This window comes from Schistocerca gregaria, chromosome 1, assembly GCF_023897955.1.
Source record: "Schistocerca gregaria isolate iqSchGreg1 chromosome 1, iqSchGreg1.2, whole genome shotgun sequence".
Taxonomy (NCBI): domain Eukaryota; kingdom Metazoa; phylum Arthropoda; class Insecta; order Orthoptera; family Acrididae; genus Schistocerca; species Schistocerca gregaria.
In genome coordinates, this window is record NC_064920.1 from 649,732,080 (window position 1) to 649,751,046 (window position 18,967).

An 18,967-nucleotide genomic window follows, 5' to 3' on the forward strand; every position below is an offset into this window, starting at 1 on the left:
ATGCGGAACCCGTGAGCTTGTATGGAATGAGGTATGATCCAATCTCATGACCCTCCAGAATACCTGCCCACACGTTAATTCCAAACCTGTCTTGAAATCAATGAAGATGCGTGGCATGAGGGTTTTCGTCTGCCCAGACATAGCTATTTAGAGCATTCAGAACACAATCCCTTGTGAGCCTACGTTCATCTGTGAAGAGAACTCGACGTGGAAACTGGGGCGCGTCGATGCAACGGTGCAGGAACCATGTGCAGAAGGCGACCGGTGTTGGAAAGTCTGCTGGACCCACAGCGTGTACCCTTTGTAAGTGGTATGGATGTAATTGTTGCTCATGCAGGACGTCCAAGACGGTACTGTGACTAACAACCGTTGAATGCGCAATTGTTCGCGAACTCGTTGACGGCCTATCTTCAAGGCGACGCAGTACACTTTCTTCAAATACGGGAGTGCGGCGTCGCAGTGGAGCACCACAGTCCTGCTTCCTCAAGGTGAAGATACCGGTTTCTCGTAATCGTTGTGTAACTTGGGCAAACGGTTTGTGCTATGAAGTGTGGCGGCGTGGATAACGTTCGTGATACAACAGACTAACAGCTCTTCCGTTACCTCCAGCTTCGCCATACACAAGGAGCCTATCTGTGTATTCCGCAAACGTGTATGCACCATGTTTCCTCTATCGGTGATGCACAGGTATTGACTCAGTCTCACAGCAAAACGGACAATAAGTGACATCTGGGGATCGTTTGACGTAGTACACGTCATCGTGTCTACACTGTTATATACTCTGAGACGTTTCTCTTGCCCTAATCAGACGTTGACGAGGTACACATCTGAATTGAAACTGTCGTAGAACGGGAACGACACGATTCCGGACATGGGCTCCTATTCAAAATGTTCTGTACTCACTACCCTCTACATGACCTAGAAGTTTGTAACGGGATTTTCCGACCACCCTGTATATTATTTTCCTCTATGATTACGTGCGGTATATCCTCGTTCCTTACCGTATTAGTCCACTTAATTTTCAACGTTCGTATGTTGCTCCACATCGCTTCTGTTCCGATTTTTCCACAGTCCATGTTTTACTACCATACTATTCTGTGCTCCAAACGTACATTCTTAGTAATTTATTCCTCAAATTAAGGCCTAAGTTTGAGATTAGTAGACTCCTCTTGGGCAGGAATGCTCTTCATTCCACTGCTAGTCTGCTTTTGATGTCGTCCTTGCTCCGTCCGTCATGGTTTATTTTGCTGCCTAGGTAGCAGACTTCCTTAACTTCATCTAATTAGTGCCCATCAATCCTGATATTAAATTTCTCGCTGTTACCATTTCTGCTACTTCTCATTACTTTCGTCTTTCTTCGATTTACCCTCAATCCATATTCTGTACTCAATCGACTGTTCATTCCATTCAACGGATCCTGTAAATTTTCTTCACTTTCACTGAGGATGACAATGTCGTCAGCAAATCTTACTATTGACATCCTTTCACCTCTAATTTTAATTGCACTTTTGAATCTTTCTTTTATTTCCATCATTGCTTCTTCGATGTATAGATTGATGAGTGGGTGGAAAGACTGCATCTCGATCATACATCCTTTTTGACCCGACCAATTCGTTCTTGAGCTTCCACTCTTGTTGTTCCCTCTTGGCTCTGATATAGATTGTATATTACCCCTCTCTCCCTATAGTTTATCTCTGTTTCCCTCAGAATTTCGAACGTCTTGCACCACTTGACACTGTCGAATACATTCTCCAGGTCGACAGTCCCCTAGGATGTGACGAAGTCATTTTTCCACAGTATTCTTTCTTCTAGGTCTGCTCTACATCTACATCTACATCTACATTTATACTCCGCAAGCCACCCAACGGTGTGTGGTGGAGGGCACTTTACGTGGCACTGTCATTACCTACCTTTCCTGTTCCAGTCGCGTATGGTTCGCCGGAAAGCACAACTGTCTGAAAGCCTCCGTGAGCGCTCGAATCTCTCAAATTTTACATTCGTGATCTCCTCAAGAGGTATAAGTAGGAGGAAGCAATATATTCGATACCTCATCCAGAAACGCACCCTCTCGGAACCTGTACAGCAAGCTACACCGCGATGCAGAGCGCCTCTCTTGCAGAGTCTGCCACTTGAGTTTGCTAAACATCTCCGTAACGCTATCACGCTTACCAAATAACCCTGTGACGAAACGCGCCGCTCTTCTTAGGATATTCTCTATCTCCTCTGTCAACCCGACCTGATACGGATCCCAAACTGATACTCAAGTATAGGTGTGTTTTGTAAGCACCTCTTTTGTTGATGGACTACATTTCCTAAGGACTCTCCTGATGAATCTCAACCTAGCACCCGCCTTACCAACAATTAATTTTATATGATCATTCCACTTCAAATCGTTCCGTACGAATACTCCCAGATATTTTACAGAAGTAACTGCTACCAGTGTTTGTTCCGCTATCATATAATCATAGAATAAAGGATCATTCTTTCCATGTATTCGCAATACATTATATTTGTCTATGTTAAGGGTCAGTTGCCACTCGCCGCACCAAGTTCCTATGCGCTGCAGACCTTCCTGCATTTCGCTGCAATTTTCTTATGCTGCAACTTCCGTGTGTACTACAGCATCATCCGCGCAAAGCTGCATGGAACTTCCGACACTATCTACTAGGTCTGCTCCAGGGTAGATAGGAGAAATTCTGTAAAGTTTGGAAGTGAGGTATCGTTGGAAGTGAACTCAGAAGGCGGATCGCGAGCTGTACCTGAATATCTTGGTCGGTAAGAGCACTAGTCAACAAAGTTAACGTTTCAGGTGCGAGTCCCGATAAGGTGCACAGTGTCAATCTGTTAGAAAGTTACACCAGACTCTCCGCTGTATAGTGGAAGATCCACTGTCATAATTCACTACCGCGCCGTAAGGTAAGGTAGACCCAGTGACATGCCTGTAGCGATTTGTGTCTCTTTACTACTGACAAGAAAGTCAAAGTGTCAAGAGCATCAACGAGTGGCTTACCTCGAGGTTCGGGCACTGAGCTAGCCAGTCCTCTGCCAGCTCCTGAATGTCGTTGCGGTACAGGTAGAGCCGGTGGAAGGTGCTGCAGCAGGGCGGTGCGCTTCGGAGCTTATTGCCGCAGAAGTTGGCGGCCACTAGGTCCCTCGAGCACAGGTCGTCAGGCGCCGTCTCCAGGCCACTGAGCGACTGGTCCAGCACCTGCGGGGTCGCAGACACTGCCCACAGCAGGAGCACAAGCACCACCTCCATGATGGCAGCTCCAGAGGAAGTCATCGGGGTGCAAATAGAGAGGTGGGAGGTCTGCGGAAACGCCTGGAAAATATAAGTGCCACCAAGAGTGAGCACTAGCTATCTTTTGAAGCAGAGACCCATAAATTATCTAGATGCGGTATTTCTTCAGGAGCCCTTAATTTCCATTGATACATCCTGAGCGGTCCATTCGGCATGTTCTTGGGCCCATCTGTACCGCACTGCAAGGTGTCGTGGTTGCAAAGATGGACCTCGGCATGAACGTCGGGAGTGAAGTGGCGCATCATGCAGCCTGTTGCGCACGGTTTGAGCCGTAACACGACGTCCTGTGGCTGCACGAAAAGCATTATTCAAATTGGTGGCGTCGCTGTCAGGGTTCCTCCGAGCCATAATCCCTAGATAGAGGTCATCCACTGCAGTAGTAGCCCTTGGGCGGCCTGAGCGAGGTGTGTCATCAACCGTTCCTGTCTCTCTATATCTCCTCCACGTCAGAACAACATCGCTTTGGTTCACTCCGATACCCCTGGACGCTTCCTGGCACAATGTAACAATGCGGACGCCATCGAACTGCGGTATTGACCGTCTAAGCATGGTTGAACTACAGACATCACGAGCAGCATACCTCCTTCCTAGTGGAATGACTGGAACTAAACGACTGTCGAACCCCCTCCGTCTAATAGGTGCTGCTCTTGCTTGGTTGGTTACGTCTTTGGACGGGTTCAGTGACATCTCTGAACAGTCAAAGGGACTGTGTCTGTGATACAATATCCACAATCAACGTCTGTCTTCAGGAATTCTGAGAACTGGGGTGATGCAAAACTTTTTTTGATGTGTGTATATGGCCACTCCAAGCGTCTGATGTACCCTTTATTGTAATTTTAAATTTTATTGCAACATTTGAGTGCTTTTTTTCTTTGATTAACCATGATTAAAATGTCTTTCAACATGCTTAGCCCTTCCACGGGCTTCGCAGTTCAGAATCATAATATTCAGCCACTTCAAAAACTAGGACGACGCTTCATTAGCTTGCGATAGAAAGAAAATGAAAAGATTTGGATTTATCCTCCTTCGACGACGACGTGATTAGATCGCTAATTAGCTGTTAATGAAAGTAAGTTCGTTGAGAAGTTTCAGGTTTCTCGCAGCCCATATTTGTTGGACGTGTTACCAGTGCGGTTAAAAGAAGCTAAACAGGGAGATGAAAATGCATGTAAATGGAGAAATACATACATATATCAACTTGATCACCACAACAACTTTGAAGGGAGCAAATCTCGTGCTCTTTCATTAGTGTTACTATTTGGTCGAATATGAATACAAGTAGAACATCATGTTAATGTGAAAAAACCGCAGTCTGAAGAATAAGTAACGAAAGTTTTGTAAAGTGGCTGTTACCTTCGTTATTCTCTAAAGTGATTGAGAAGGAAACGTACACAAATTTTCTTATGCTCACTGTAACTAGAGATCAATTTATCATTTAGAATTTTTCTTCAAAAGGTCCCTTGCACTGAGACATCTTCTTACACCTAGTCTAAGTACATGATAAAATTTTTAAACGATGAATATGAAAAGATGGATTTTTCTGCGGCTTGTTTAAGTCGTTTTATTCGTCAGCCACGACACTCTATAAGAAACGCCCTAGTTTTCCAGAAGTGCCGATTGTATGTCTGATTAGGTAGTTATCTAAAATAATTGATGTCGAAGTAAAATACAGGAGTGCGCCACTTGATCAGTTTGTTTCTTTTTTTTCGTTGTAGGGAGAGGGGGGAGGGGGTCATTAGTCTTTCAACTGCAGCTTCCACCAGTTGTCCTGTCGTCCTGCTCTTCTTTTTTGTGCTTCCTTAATTACCTTTCCTCACCGATTCAGCTAAGAACGTCCTCATTCTTCATTTTATCAGTCCACTTAATTATCAACACCCTTCTATAGCAACATATCTCAAACACTTCGATTCTCTTCTTCTCCGGTTTGCTCTGTATACAGAGAAACTAAAATGTACTTCACATAAGGATCGATACTGGGTCCTTCGCTGTTCTTTCTCTATGTGAATTATTTATTTGAATGTACATACATAATTATTTCCTAAGCATGAGCAAGTAAAACAGTAGATGACGCATTTGTGAAAGCTGTTATCTGGTTCGATGCAAATGGACTTGTTTTAAACTTCGAAGGAACACAGATCATCTAATTTCGTGATTTATAAAATGCAACAATTTCCATTAGTATAGTGCACCGCCAACAAAAGAGTAAATAAATCTAGATCTAAGATCTTAGAGATACATATTAGTGAAATTTTGGAACAACCCATATGAGTTTCGTAGTGAGAGATAGCCATATGCTCAAAACAAGAAAGGAAAATCGTGTTCGCTACCAAAATATCTTGAAAATGCTGATTTTTGTACGACGGATATTAGTGTGAATGATGATGACTATACAATGATGTTGACGATTATGATAATGATGCTCATGGTCGTCGACATTACGTTATTTTGTCACTGAAAAGCAATGTCTTTGAATAATTGTCAATCGAGGTCATTCTTGTACAGGTCCACGACCAACTTCGCCTTGATAACGTCATGACAGCTACGCAATGATTTTTTTTTTTTTACTGCAACGTTCATTGTACCTGGATCTATGCCTTTGTTGAAGGCGACTACGAGCTCAAACTCTCAAATCTGGCCTCACTTACTTCTGTGGGTCGTTGCGTAGTGAGCTTCGTCAAGATACCACACTCATTTAATTTAGAATGTGTTACCACCGCTGAACCTCAAGTACTATTTCTCATGATTTTCGAATCACGGACGTAATTGAAGCATGGAGTACGTCTTACCTAAACAGATACAGTACTCATATGAGGAAAATGTGGGATACATAGCGACTGCTCACCTTTCATTTTTCAGCTTTTCTCTTTTCCCTATTACGCTTTCCTGGTAGATATCAGCGTGTGTCGATTTTGCTGTCGAATTTATTCTGCGGCACGAGAAAAACCACTTCTCACAATCCTTTGCAACACGAATGAAACACGGTTGCCAAGTTGCTAACAAAGAGTAGGTTTCTCACTTTCACCAGTGGAAGAAAAATTTATAAAATGCCATTAATAACATAAGCGAACGTTTTAATCCTAAAAAAGCACGTTGGCATACACCACATTCTATACTGCTACATACTACATGTGGTGGCTAAACCAACACAGAGACAAATAATCTTGGAAAGATCCCAACTGCCTACAAACACTTTTAAAAAAGTTTTATTCTGCCCCCAATCAGATTTCGGTTACTGTATTTCTCTTCAGTAACGTTTTCTCGACATCTGTAATGTGTTCCAATGATCGGTAATTTGTTCGTCTGATGCGAGAAATACTGTGAGATGTTCATGAGCCAATCGGACGCTGCAGTGTGTACTTGATTTTATAACATCATTTTGCTACTTCTCTCTCACACGTTCATATATTCAGATAAATAACAATCAGTGGTTGTATGGAGCACGTTACAAGAGCATATGTCATGTTGTTTAAGATACTGACGATGTGATAAAACAATTGTAACCATTTGACGATTAGCATAGTTGTCCAGTAAATGAAATAAAAGCTTTTCATTTTTAAGATACACTGCGCAACACAATTAAAGGACCAAAATATTATGATTTTACTGCATTGTAAAGGGTCAGAACACGTTCAACGGGGTTGCCGGCCCATGGCTCGTTTAGAGAAGGATTGAATCGTCCGTGTGTGTAGGCAGCGTCGAACATAGTCGGGAATGTAATCCCGTTGCTCATTGCACAGTAAACTGTCGTTTTCGACTGTGAAATGTGTGGAAATCAAGGCCGCAAGGAAAGGGGTGGATTCATTGATACCCTTATTTCTGACCTCCATGGCAGAGGCGTCTAAGAAAAGGGGTGAAAGGTGGATAACAGAGAAGTGACGACCTCTCCATAGTGTAACATGTCCACGGTGGCGCCACGCAGACTCATGGTGACATCTGGTGGCAATGTGACATGATTAACCCACCTTTCAGCTCACATGACCTTGTAAGCTGTGGCCTTTTTCTGGCATGCATCGAGACATTGCGGTCTGAAGCATCGCTGAGCTCGAGTGTGATTTCGTACAACGCCGCGCTTTTAGTCTGTTACGGAGGAAGGTTGTAGGCACCTTTGAGGCAAATCTGAAACTTCCGTTGTAACGGGAGACAATTACAGCGTTCCAAAAACGTGAGCGTTTAATTGTATTGCGCGTTGTATTTGTGGTGTCTCCGTCTTCAATCATTCTATAACTACCACGGAGTTCAACGACTAAAGTAACAAGTATAAGTTACAAACTGACGCTTTCGTAATAACAGTTAAGACATCACACCTCACTCATATTGATGGGCCATAGGTGAATGTGAGCGCGAGCGAACAGGAAGTTTAATCAAGTCCGATAAAACTATCACCCCACACAAGGCAAGAGGCGAGCGAGATTCGCACGGAACAACCTTGAGATATGCTCCATCGTCTCGCCGCCGTGCTGTAGTATACAAATTCAGAACACTGAATGCAAGTTCTGGTTAATAATCCTCGTATAAAAGAATGAGAGTCAGTTCTAAAGAGTGATAAATGTTACAACCATTCCAATACTACTTATAAATAATGCAAAAACAAATTATATTTTGTTTGAATTAACGTTTTTATTCGATCTCCTTTTATTTTGCAGCACTTAAAAATACATGTAATTCATGTCATTACCCTCTAACCCATCGGTTACATATAGAAACGCAGTGTACATGAAGATATCTATATAGATGCAATGTAGTTGAAGATGTGTAATCTATTACTAAACATTGATATTAACGAAATCAGTTATACACATCTCCTTTGATATGTTTTGGACGAATAATCTGTCTACTGAAAATGGAAATGTTCTCCGTTTTAATTACCTACCTACCACCTTTCTGCTATGCAGATCAGCTTTTTAAACTCAATCAAATAACTTTTAGAAGCAGGACAAGGAGAAATCTTCTTTGCCTTCGCATCTACAGGCTGTCTCTGCCAAAAGTCGTCAGGTGCATTTTCTCTGGCGTTCCTTCAGATATCTGCAATTTCGTTTTTGCTAGGCGTAGCTGGAGTCACCGCAATCACTGCTTGTCACGACTTTCAGGCGACGTCCAGTGTCGGTTTGGTTCCCATGACAAGCAAAATGTTTTTTTTTTTTAATCGTGGTTTTACGTGTCCATCCGAGAGAGCTTGTTTCGTGTAGTGCGATATTTGTTTTATCGATATGTGTTAACAAAGACAGTAAAACTCGAAAAATATCCAGTACTCCATCAGCGACAACACTGCCCTGGCGCGCACTGTCAGCTACCGCCAAGCATACAGCGTTGCTCAGTCGTTGCTGCATTGCTGGTTATCGTCCGAGTTTTACTGACCCTCTTGATACACGTCGATAAAACAAATGTTGAACTACACTAAACTGGGACCGCTGTATCGAATTTAAGGATGATTTAGTTTGTAATGAAAAACAAATCGAGTTTACTGTTGAAGGACGTCACGAGCAGTAATTGTTTGGGCTGTCTCTAGCTACACAATGCAAAAATAGAATTACAAATATCCGAAGTAAAAGCAGACAAATTATTCCTAATGACTATTAGGACAGACACCTAGCATAGCCGACGAATAAACCTGTACTTACATTTCTTTTCTGTGGGAAAGGACAGACAAGGAAATGAGCCTTGGCATTCAGAGAAATTTTTGGACATTCTCCTATAGCGTTTTAGGGATGTCACTCCAATAATACACGACTGGCCATTAAAATTGATACACCAAGAAGAAATCCCGATAACAAACGCGTATTCATTGGACAAATATATTATATTAGAACTGATATGTGATTTCATTTTCAAGCAATTTGGGTGCATAGATCCTGAGAAATCAGTACCGGAACAACCTTTGGCCGAAATAACGGCCTTGATACGCCTGAGCATTGAGTCAAACAGAGCTTGAATGGCGTGTACATGTACAGCTGCCCATGCAGCTTCATCACGACACTACAGTTCATCAAGAGTAGTGGCTGGCGTATTGTGACGAGCCAGTTGCTCAGCCACCATTGACCAGACGTTTTAAATTGGTGAGAGATATGGATAATGTGCTGGACAGGGCAGCATTCGAACATTTTCTGTATACAGAAAGGCCCGTACAGTACCTGCAACATGCGGTCGTGCATTATCCTGCTGAAATGTAGGGATCACAGGGATCGGATGAAGGGCAGAGCCACGGCTCGTAACACATCTGAAATGTAAAGTCCACTGTTCAAAGTGCTGTCAGTGCTAACAAGAGGTGACCGAGACGTGTAACCAATGGCACCCCATACCATCACCCCAGGTGATACGCCAGTATGGCGATGACGAATGCACGCTTCCAATGTGCGTTCACCGCGTTGTCGCCAAACACGGATGCGGGCATCAGGATGCTGTAAACAGAACCTGGATTCATCCGAAAAAATGACGTTTTGCCATTTGTGCACCCAGGTTCGTCGTTGAATACACCATCGCGGGCGCTCCTGACTGTGATACAGCGTCAAGGGTAACGGCAGCTATGGTCTCCGATCTGATTGTCCATGCTGCAAACGTCGTGAAATTTTCTTGCAAATGGTTGGTGTCTTGCAAACGTCCCCATTTGTTGACTCGGATCCAGACGTGGCTGCATGATCCGTTACAGCCATGCGGATAAGATGCCTGTCATCTCGACTGCTAGTGATACGAGGCCGTTGGGATCCAGCACGGCGTTCCGTATTACCCTCCTGAACCCACCGATTCCATATTCTGCTAACAGTCATTGGACCTCGACCAACTCGAACAGCAATGTCGCGATACGATAAACCGCAATCGCGATAGGCGGAAACGTGATGGTACGCATTTCTCCTCCTTACACGAGGCATCACAACAACGTTTCACCAGGCAACGCCGGTCAACTGCTGTTTGTGTATGAGAAATCGGTTGCAAAATTTCCTAATGTCAGCACTTTGTAGGTTTCACGTCCGGCGCCAACGTTGTGTGAATGCTCTGAAAAGCTAATCATTTGCGTATCACAGCATCTTCTTCCTGTCGGTTAAATTTCGCGTCTGTAGCACGTCATCTTCGTGGTGTAGCAATTTTAATGGCCAGTAGCGTACTGAAGTGTTTCATACCATAGCATTAATATCAAAGGACATTATCTTAAGGTCTTTTTTTTACTCTTAGCGTACACTGAAAGCCAAACAAACTGGTACACCTGTCTAATATCATGTAGGGCCCCATCGAGGGCGCAGAACTGCCGCTACACACGTAGCATGGACTCGAACTTTGTCTGAAGTAGTGCTGGAGGCAACTGACACCATGAATCCTGCAAGGCTGTCCATAAATCCGTCAGAGTACGACGGGGTGGAGATCTCTCCTGAACAGCACGCTGCAAGGCATTACATATGTGGTGAATAACGTTCACGTCTCGGGAGCTCGATGGCCAACGGAAGTGTAGCAATTCCGGACGTGTGGGGTGTCGCATTTTCCTACTGGAATTGCTCAAGTCCGTCGGAATATGCAGTGGACATGAATGGGTGCAGGTCCCTGTCAAAATCGTACCTAGACGTGTCAAAGGTCCCATATCAGTCCAACTGCATAAGCCTCCACCAGCTTGAACAGTCCCTTGCTGACATGCAGGGTCAATAGATTCACGTTGTTCTCTCCATATCTGTACACGTCCATCCGCTCTATACAATTTGAAACGAGACTTGGCCGACAAGTCATCAACAGTACAATGTCGGTGTTGACAGGACCCGGCGAGATGTAAAGCTTTGTGTCGTACAGCCATCAAGGGTACACGAGTGGGCCTCCGGCTCCAAAAGCCCGTATCGATGATGTTGCGCACGCTGACACTTGTTGATGGTCCAGCATTGAAATCTGCAGCAATTTGCGGAAGGACTGCACTTTTCTCACGTTGAACCATTATCTTCAGTCGTCGTTGCCGGCGCGTGTGGCCGAGCGGTTCTAGGCGCTACAGTCTGGAACCGCGCGACCGCTACGGTCGCAATTTCGAATCCTACCTCGGGCATGGCTGTGCGTGACGTCCTTAGGTTAGTTAGGTTTAAGTAGTTCTAAGTTCTAGGTGACTAATGACCCATAGTGCTCAGAGCCATTTGAACCATTTTTTTTTTTTTTCAGAGGTCGTTGGTTCCGTTCTTGCAGGATTTTTTCGACCACAGCGATGTCGGAGATTTGATGTTTAACCGGATTACTGATTTTCACGGTACACTCGTGAAATGACAATACGAAAAAACCCCACTTCATCGCTACCTCGGAGATGCTGTGTCCCATCACTAGTGCACCACGTTTCGACTCACTTAAATCTTGATAACCTGTCATTGTAGCAGCAGTAACCGATCTAACAACTATGCAAGACACTTGTCTTATGTAGGCGGTGCCAACCGCAGTGCCGTATTCTGACTGTTTACAGACGTCTGTATTTGAATGTGCATGCCTGTACCAGTTTCTTTGGCACTTCAGTGTATTAAGCACATATTTTCAGTATATATGTTACTCTTGGAGTATGGCTCTGATCTGACACCTACTGTACTATGCACATCGGGTGCAAAGGACGAAGGAGAAGCAGAGTTCTTGTTTTTCGAAATAAATACATCAAATCAGAAACTGCTAATTGGCGTAATCTATAAACCTCCAAACGTCGGTACCATGTCCTCCTTTCAGTCTGCCCTGTCCTCACTCGTGACACAGTATGAACACATAATCATTATGGGCGACACAAACATCGACTTAGAGTTAAAATCTCCCTCTGCAGAAAAACTAAGGCGACTGTTTCACTCCACTGATATGAGTTTAACACCGCTGGACCCAACTCATCACACGCCACACAGCCACACACTCATAGATATAATAGCAATAAAGCGACCAGATAAAATAATTCGCGCCAATCAGACATCCGCTCCGGGACTCTCTGCTCATGACGTGATATTCTTAAATCACTCAATGCATACTACCAAAGAAAAATCTCACCTGGTAACCTACCGAAACTTAAAAAAAATGTTAACCATGACGCTCTTCAAAAGGATTGCTCAGACATCCCTTGGCATGATATAAGCAATGAACCGACTTTAGACGGAAAAATTCGGGAATTATGTCACAAAATTATTGCACTGTATGATAAACATGTTCCTCAATGCACTGTCAAGGTAAAGAGAGCTCCCGCTCCGTGGCTCACCACTGCATTACGCCAGTTAATGAATAAACGTGATGTTGTACATAGGGCCTTCAAGCGTAACCCAACTCACGAGGCGTACGAAGCTTATAGGAAACTCCGAAACGGAACCAAGCAAAGCGTGAGGAATGCCAAAATCAGACATGCCCGCTCTGTCGTATGCGGCATATCAAAATCTGCTGCACTGTGGAAAAAGCTGCGCAGTTTCGGTATAGGGAAGCGATCATCTGACGCTGTTTATCAAGCGTCTGCAGAAGAATTGCCACGCAGCGACAAAGTACCAGCCCCAAGATATCAATCTCTCAAGAGACAAGTTTTTCCTAAAACATGTCACTACCGGCACAGCACACAAGGCAATTATGAGAATCTCTTCCGAGGCAGTAGGAAATGATGGAGTGAGCATTGGCATTATTAAGAACGCCCTAGACTCTGTTATTCCACTTATCACAGACATCTTCAACCTGTCTCTTGTCAGTAGCACGTATCCTACTGAGTGGAAGCAAAGTTTAATTCAACCTATACCCAGGACTGACAACCCTAAGTCACCAGGTGACTACAGGCCGATCAGCATACTACCTGCACTATCTAAAGCCCTAGAATAAATCGTCCATGAACAGCTGACGGATTACCTCAAAACTCATAACATCCATGACGAATACCAGTCAGGCTTTCGAAAGCACCATATACAGCAACTGCATTAATCAAAGTAACTGATGGCATTAAACATGCTATGGACAGACGTGAAGCTACCATCCTAACACTGCTTGACTTTAGCAAGGCTTTTGACACAGTTGACTTTGATATATTACTAATTAAAATGAAACACCTGAATTTCTCAAATAACGCAATACACTGGTTCGACAGCTACCTCAAAAACAGATGTCAACAAGTCATTTGTGGGTCGGAAAAATCATCATGGAAAAACGGGCGCTCTGGAGTTCCCCAAGGCTTCGTCCTTGGTCCATTACTCTTCTCAATGTACATTAATGATATTTCTTCAGTGATTCACTGCTGCAACTACCATCTATATGCCGACGACATCCAACTGTACATAAGTGCAAGCCCCAAGATCATTGCTGACGCAGTAGTGAGTATGAACGCAGATCTTTGCTCTGTTTCTCGATGGGCACAGAACCTAGGTCTGAATCTAAACCCCAAGAAATCCCAGGTCATATCGCATCCAAAGTTAATCAGCCGGTACTTTCGCGAAACAGTCCCTCAAATACTCCTGTTACCCAACTTCCATACCAAAAAACAATAAAAGACCTTGGAATAATCTTGGATGAACATCTAAACTGGGAAGAACAAACAGCTCTCCTCCCTACATGTAATTCAAAAGTTTAGAAACATATTTCCAACCCATGTTAAACAAAAATTAGTCCAAACACTTGTCTTGCCTAATCTTTACTACTGTGATGTAGTTCAACACCGCACAAATAGTGAAAATGCTAGATACCTCGAGCTAATGGTGAATGCTTGCATTAGGTACGTGTGCAATATTCGGTTGTATGAGTTGGATACGTCCACATAAGGCACACGATCTCCACACGATGTGCTTACTTCATTGATTTCTTAGCCACTGGTGTCCCCAATACTTATCTTCTCACATTAAACTCCTATCATCATTCCACAACCGCAATACCAGATCGGATACTTCTAGCAGTTGGGCTGTACCTTTACATAACACAAAATCTTTCTCCAGGTCATTCTCCATCTCAGCCATACGACTATGGAACGCGCTCCCCTGTGATCTGCGTCTTATCCAGAACCACTCAACACTCAAGAGGGAACTCAAAACTTACGTATTAGGGACGGTATAGCCACCATTGTTGTGCCCCTCTGATCTCTTTCTTTCTCCTCTCCATCACAGCTCCGAATTTTACCATTCTATTTCTCTTCCTCTAACCTATCTACCTCTTCTATATCTCTTTCATCCCATTCTATCGTTTTATGTCTCTGCTCGATGAGAATAGCTCACAAGCTGCTAGAACATAACGAGAAAATTCCCAACTAATAATAGGACTGACATTCACAAAAGAAAAGTATGTTTACTTACATATACATAGTCATTATTATTATTATTATTATTATTATTATTATTATTATTATTATTATCATTATTATTCTTGATTGTTATAATTCTTTTTTGATTGTTATAATTATCATTGTACTACTGTTTTTCTTTAACATCAATACTGTATAATACGTTATATGTCCTTAATGTTCTGTAGAAACTGTAACTCGTTCAATCTGAGTATGCCTGGTTAGGTGTAAGAGAGTGCCTGAAGGCCCTAATCTTGCCAGGTAAAATAAATGCATAAATAAATAAATGCATAAATAAATAAATAAAGATCAAAACTATCTTCCAATTAAATAGCCATATCTGAAAACACGGTAATTTTGAGGAGTTCCACACAGTTTCATTTTAATTCATACCGTAAATTCTAAGAATCGCTGTTACGAGTATTATGTGACGTATACCAGCGCCTCGTCCAGGTCCTGAAGGCCCGAGGGATGCCCATCGGCCACCGTCTCGTCCTTTGTTATTTGGCGCCATGCGGACGCGGTACGGAGGGGCATGTGGTCAGCAACCTGATTTCCTGGAAGTTCATTCTGACTTTCCAGATTGCGAAGTCGCTACTGCTGGGCCAAGTAGCTCCTCAGTTGGCATCACGAGGCTCAGTGGAACGCGTGAAAGCCCTCTTAGCGAGGAAATACAACTGGAATTGCAGGGAACAGAACCCATGTGCTCCGCATGTTATCCAAGCTGACCAAGCAGCTGCAAAAGCGGACTGTGTGATACATATCCACCCAATAAGATGTATACTCTAGATTTTTGCATTATGTTTGTAAGGCTTCTCTAAATATATTTGTTTTGTTGTATGATATAGGGCATTATAAAATCAGTACACAGAAAACTACGCATCTGTTGCAGGAAACGTGTTATTTATTTACTACAAAGTGTTTCGGCACTATATCACCCAATCATCAAGATCTATAAAACAACGAATCGCAAATCATTAAATCGCATTACTGCACATACAGGCACATCTGTAGTATTACATGCTTGGAATAAATATGCCTTTAGACACGATCAAAAGTAAACAGCAAGGAAATGGTTGAAATGGCTCTGAGCACTATGGGACTTAAAATCTGAGGTCATCAGTCCCCTAGACTTAGAACTACTTAAACCTAACAAACCTAAGGACATCAAACACATCCATGCCCGAGGCAGGATTCGAACCTGAGACTGTAGCGGTAGCGCGGTTCCGGACTGAAGCACCTATAACATTATTATGCTATGGGAGACATTCTCCTGCTCTTTCATGACACCTTAGGTACTAATCGATGACACGCTGACAGTTGCAAGCCACCTGCATCATGTTTGATGTCTTCCCCGATGGCGATGTCATATTTCAGCAGTATAATTATCTCTCTGTTGGAGCTAAAATCGTGCTACAGTGGTTTACGGAGGATTGTAGTGAATCACGTTGTCTCGGCGATCAAATTCGCTTGATGTAAGTCGTATGGAATCTATCTGGTCTGCTATTTTGCGCCATCACCGGGTACGGAAATCAGTAGTCCATTATTTCTCCGGAATATATGACCTGCGCGTAGACAACTAATGCTATGCACCCCCACAAATCAACCAACAGGCTATCGGATCCCTGATACGCAGGATCAGTGATGCCTCTCGTTGCAAAGACGGATAAACAAGCTATTAAGCAGGTGGTCACAATGCTTCGACTCATCAGGGTACGTTACGTGGCAGTACAATCTTTGGTATGTGAGGGCAGTTTCCTTTAGGTGAGAATTGAGGTTTGTGGAGTCTTATGAACCAACCGGAGGTGTTCCGAAAATGATTTTGTTAGGGTGACAAAGCTTGTTCGAGACAAGCATTTTACCGGCCGCTTTGGCCGAGCGGTTATTGGTGCTTCAGTCCGGAACGGCGCCACCGCTACAGTCGCAGGTTCGAATCCTGCCCCGGGCATGGATGTGTGTGATGTCCTTGGGTTAGTTAGGTTTAAGTAGTTCCAAGTTCTAGAGGACTGATGACCTCAGGGGTTAGGGCCCATAGCGCTGAGAGCCATTTTGAACCTCTCGACAGCACCAATTACTTCGTGATAGTAAAGATCTGGTTGTGATTCACAAGAATGATATTTTCTGAATCGGTTCTGACAATTTTTCATTAAATCGTCTCCTTCGAGGTAATTAATAATCTTCGAACACAGTACATTTCCAAAACTCTTCTGCAAATCAACGTTAGTGATACAGGTCGGTAATTCAGCGGCTTACTCCCATTTTCTTTATTGCCTACAGATGTAACTTCTGCAACTTTCCAGTCTTTAGATACGGATCTATCGAAGAGCGTTTGGCTGTACATGAGTGTTAAGTATGGAGCTACAGTAACTGGATGCTCTGATAGGAATCTGACTAGTACACAATCTGGAACTGTGGCATTGGTTTCATGAAATGATTTAAGCTGCTTCGCAAAACCGATAATATGTGCTTATAAGTTACTCATGTTGGTAGTCATTCTAGATGCAGATTCTGGAATATTTAATTTTTTGATCAGAGTGAACAATACATTTTAGTTAACCGCAATGTCGACATAAATTGATATTAAATGTGTAATTCGATCAGGATGGCTGACGTAAAAATCTGAAAATTCCTCATATGGGCTGTATAGTAACTGTATTTACATTTTGTATGTCATGTATCACTTTCGACTCGTTTTTTATTTATAATGTCAATAGAACTGTTCAATTTTTGTGTGATGTATAACTAACTACTTATTATTGAATAATTGCTACAACTTTGTAGTAACGCATCTGTCAAAAGCCTGAATCGCGGCATTTTCCAGTGCGGACCGCTGCGAGACTTGGAAGAGAGTCAGCGAGGTTCTGGAACGTACCTGCGCCAGGTTTCTCGGTTGAAGATCCATGATTCGTACGGCGGTCTCGCAGATTCTCAAAAGGGTTTAAATCTGGGGAGTTTGGTGGCCAGGGGAGTACCGTAAACTCGTCCTGGTGCTCTTCGAACAACACACGCACTCTGCGAGCTGTGTGACACGCTGCATTGTCAGTTGCCTCGGCGCTGATTTTGGATTGTGCCATTTTGCCATGTACGGTACACTTTCACCACGGCCGCACGCTACTAACTTACAAACTTAAGCGTTTCGGAAATGCTTCAACCCCTGGCCAGAAAGCCAATGACCATACCTTTCTGAATGTCAGATAAATCACTCAGTTTCCGCGTTATGACAACGACTGCAATGTTTTCCGGGTCCCCCCCACTGATAATGCTGCAACTTGTCGTGTGTGTGGTTATTGCACGTTGATGTGGAACACAGGCAATGGTCAAATTGATGTGACTGGTCCGTGTATGTATGCCCTTTATTGTATTGATATTTTTCTTGTGATACAGATACCATAATTATGAAACCCCGACAGATTAAATCTGTGTGCCGGACCGAGACTAGAATTCCGGACCATTGCCTTTCGGGGGCAAGTGCTTTCTTCCAGGAGTGCTAGTTCTGCAAGGTTCTCAGTAGAGCTTCTTTGAAGTTTGGAAGGTAGGAGACGAGGTACTGGCAGAACTGCAGCTGTGAGGACGGGTCGTGAGTCGTGCTTGGATAGCTTAGTTGGTAGAACACCTGCCTGCGAAAGGCAAAGGTCCCGATTCGAATCTAGGTCCGGCACACAGTTTTAATCTGTCCGGAAGTTTCATATCAGCGGACACTCCGCTGCAGAGTGAAAATCTCGTTCTGGGAACACAATTATGGTCCCAAAAAGACCGCAGGATGGTTCAAATGCCTCTGAGCACTATGGGACTTAACATCTATGGTCATCACTCCCCTAGAACTTAGAACTACTTAAACCTAACTAACCTAAAGACATCACACAACACCCAGTCATCACGAGGCAGAGAAAATCCATGACCCAGCCGGGAATCGAACCCGGGAACCCGGGCTTGGGAAGCGAGAACGCTACCGCACGACCACGAGCTCCGAACAGACCGCAGAAACAGTAAAGAAAGAGTGAAGTTGCCTAAACATTCTACGATCAAATTTGTAAAGATCCTTATGACTGTCAATGACTGCCTTCAAAAAGTATAAAACATTTCAGTGCTGTATGTTCATAAATCCAGAGAATAAGTACTTTCAGCTTATGTGTTAAATTATTTTGTGTAAACATACGTTCCAAATGTTATTGCACCAGTTTATGAGTATGTGCTATGCTTATTAACGGACTGTTCAAAATTCGTTTCTGCCGTTTATTCACGGAAGTCAGTCACGTTGCTGTACAAGACACATGGCTTAGACTTGAAATTTCGTGATCAGAATTTTGTTCCGTTAAAATGTGTTAACAAAACTGAGACATCTACGTCTACATCTGAAACATCTACAGTTATATTCACGCTATACTCCGCAAGCCATCTTGCGGTGGGTGGCGCAGGATGGTTTCTGTACCATAGTCAGTTACACCTTTTTC

The 18,967-nt window shown here is 43.4% G+C and overlaps 1 protein-coding gene across 1 annotated transcript in view; it reads right to left on the reverse strand.

The window, feature by feature from the left end:
* The window catches only part of LOC126361142 (prolargin-like), a 102,949-nt gene that overhangs the window by 82,893 nt on the left and 1,089 nt on the right, over positions 1-18,967 (reverse strand). Inside the window, exons 2-3 of the mRNA XM_050007768.1 lie at positions 14,955-15,252; positions 3,011-3,322 (exon numbers count right to left, since the gene is read on the reverse strand). Of these exons, the coding sequence (XP_049863725.1) occupies positions 3,011-3,322; positions 14,955-15,053 (411 nt within the window). The 5' untranslated portion in view covers positions 15,054-15,252. The remainder of the gene's footprint in view (positions 1-3,010; positions 3,323-14,954; positions 15,253-18,967) is intronic.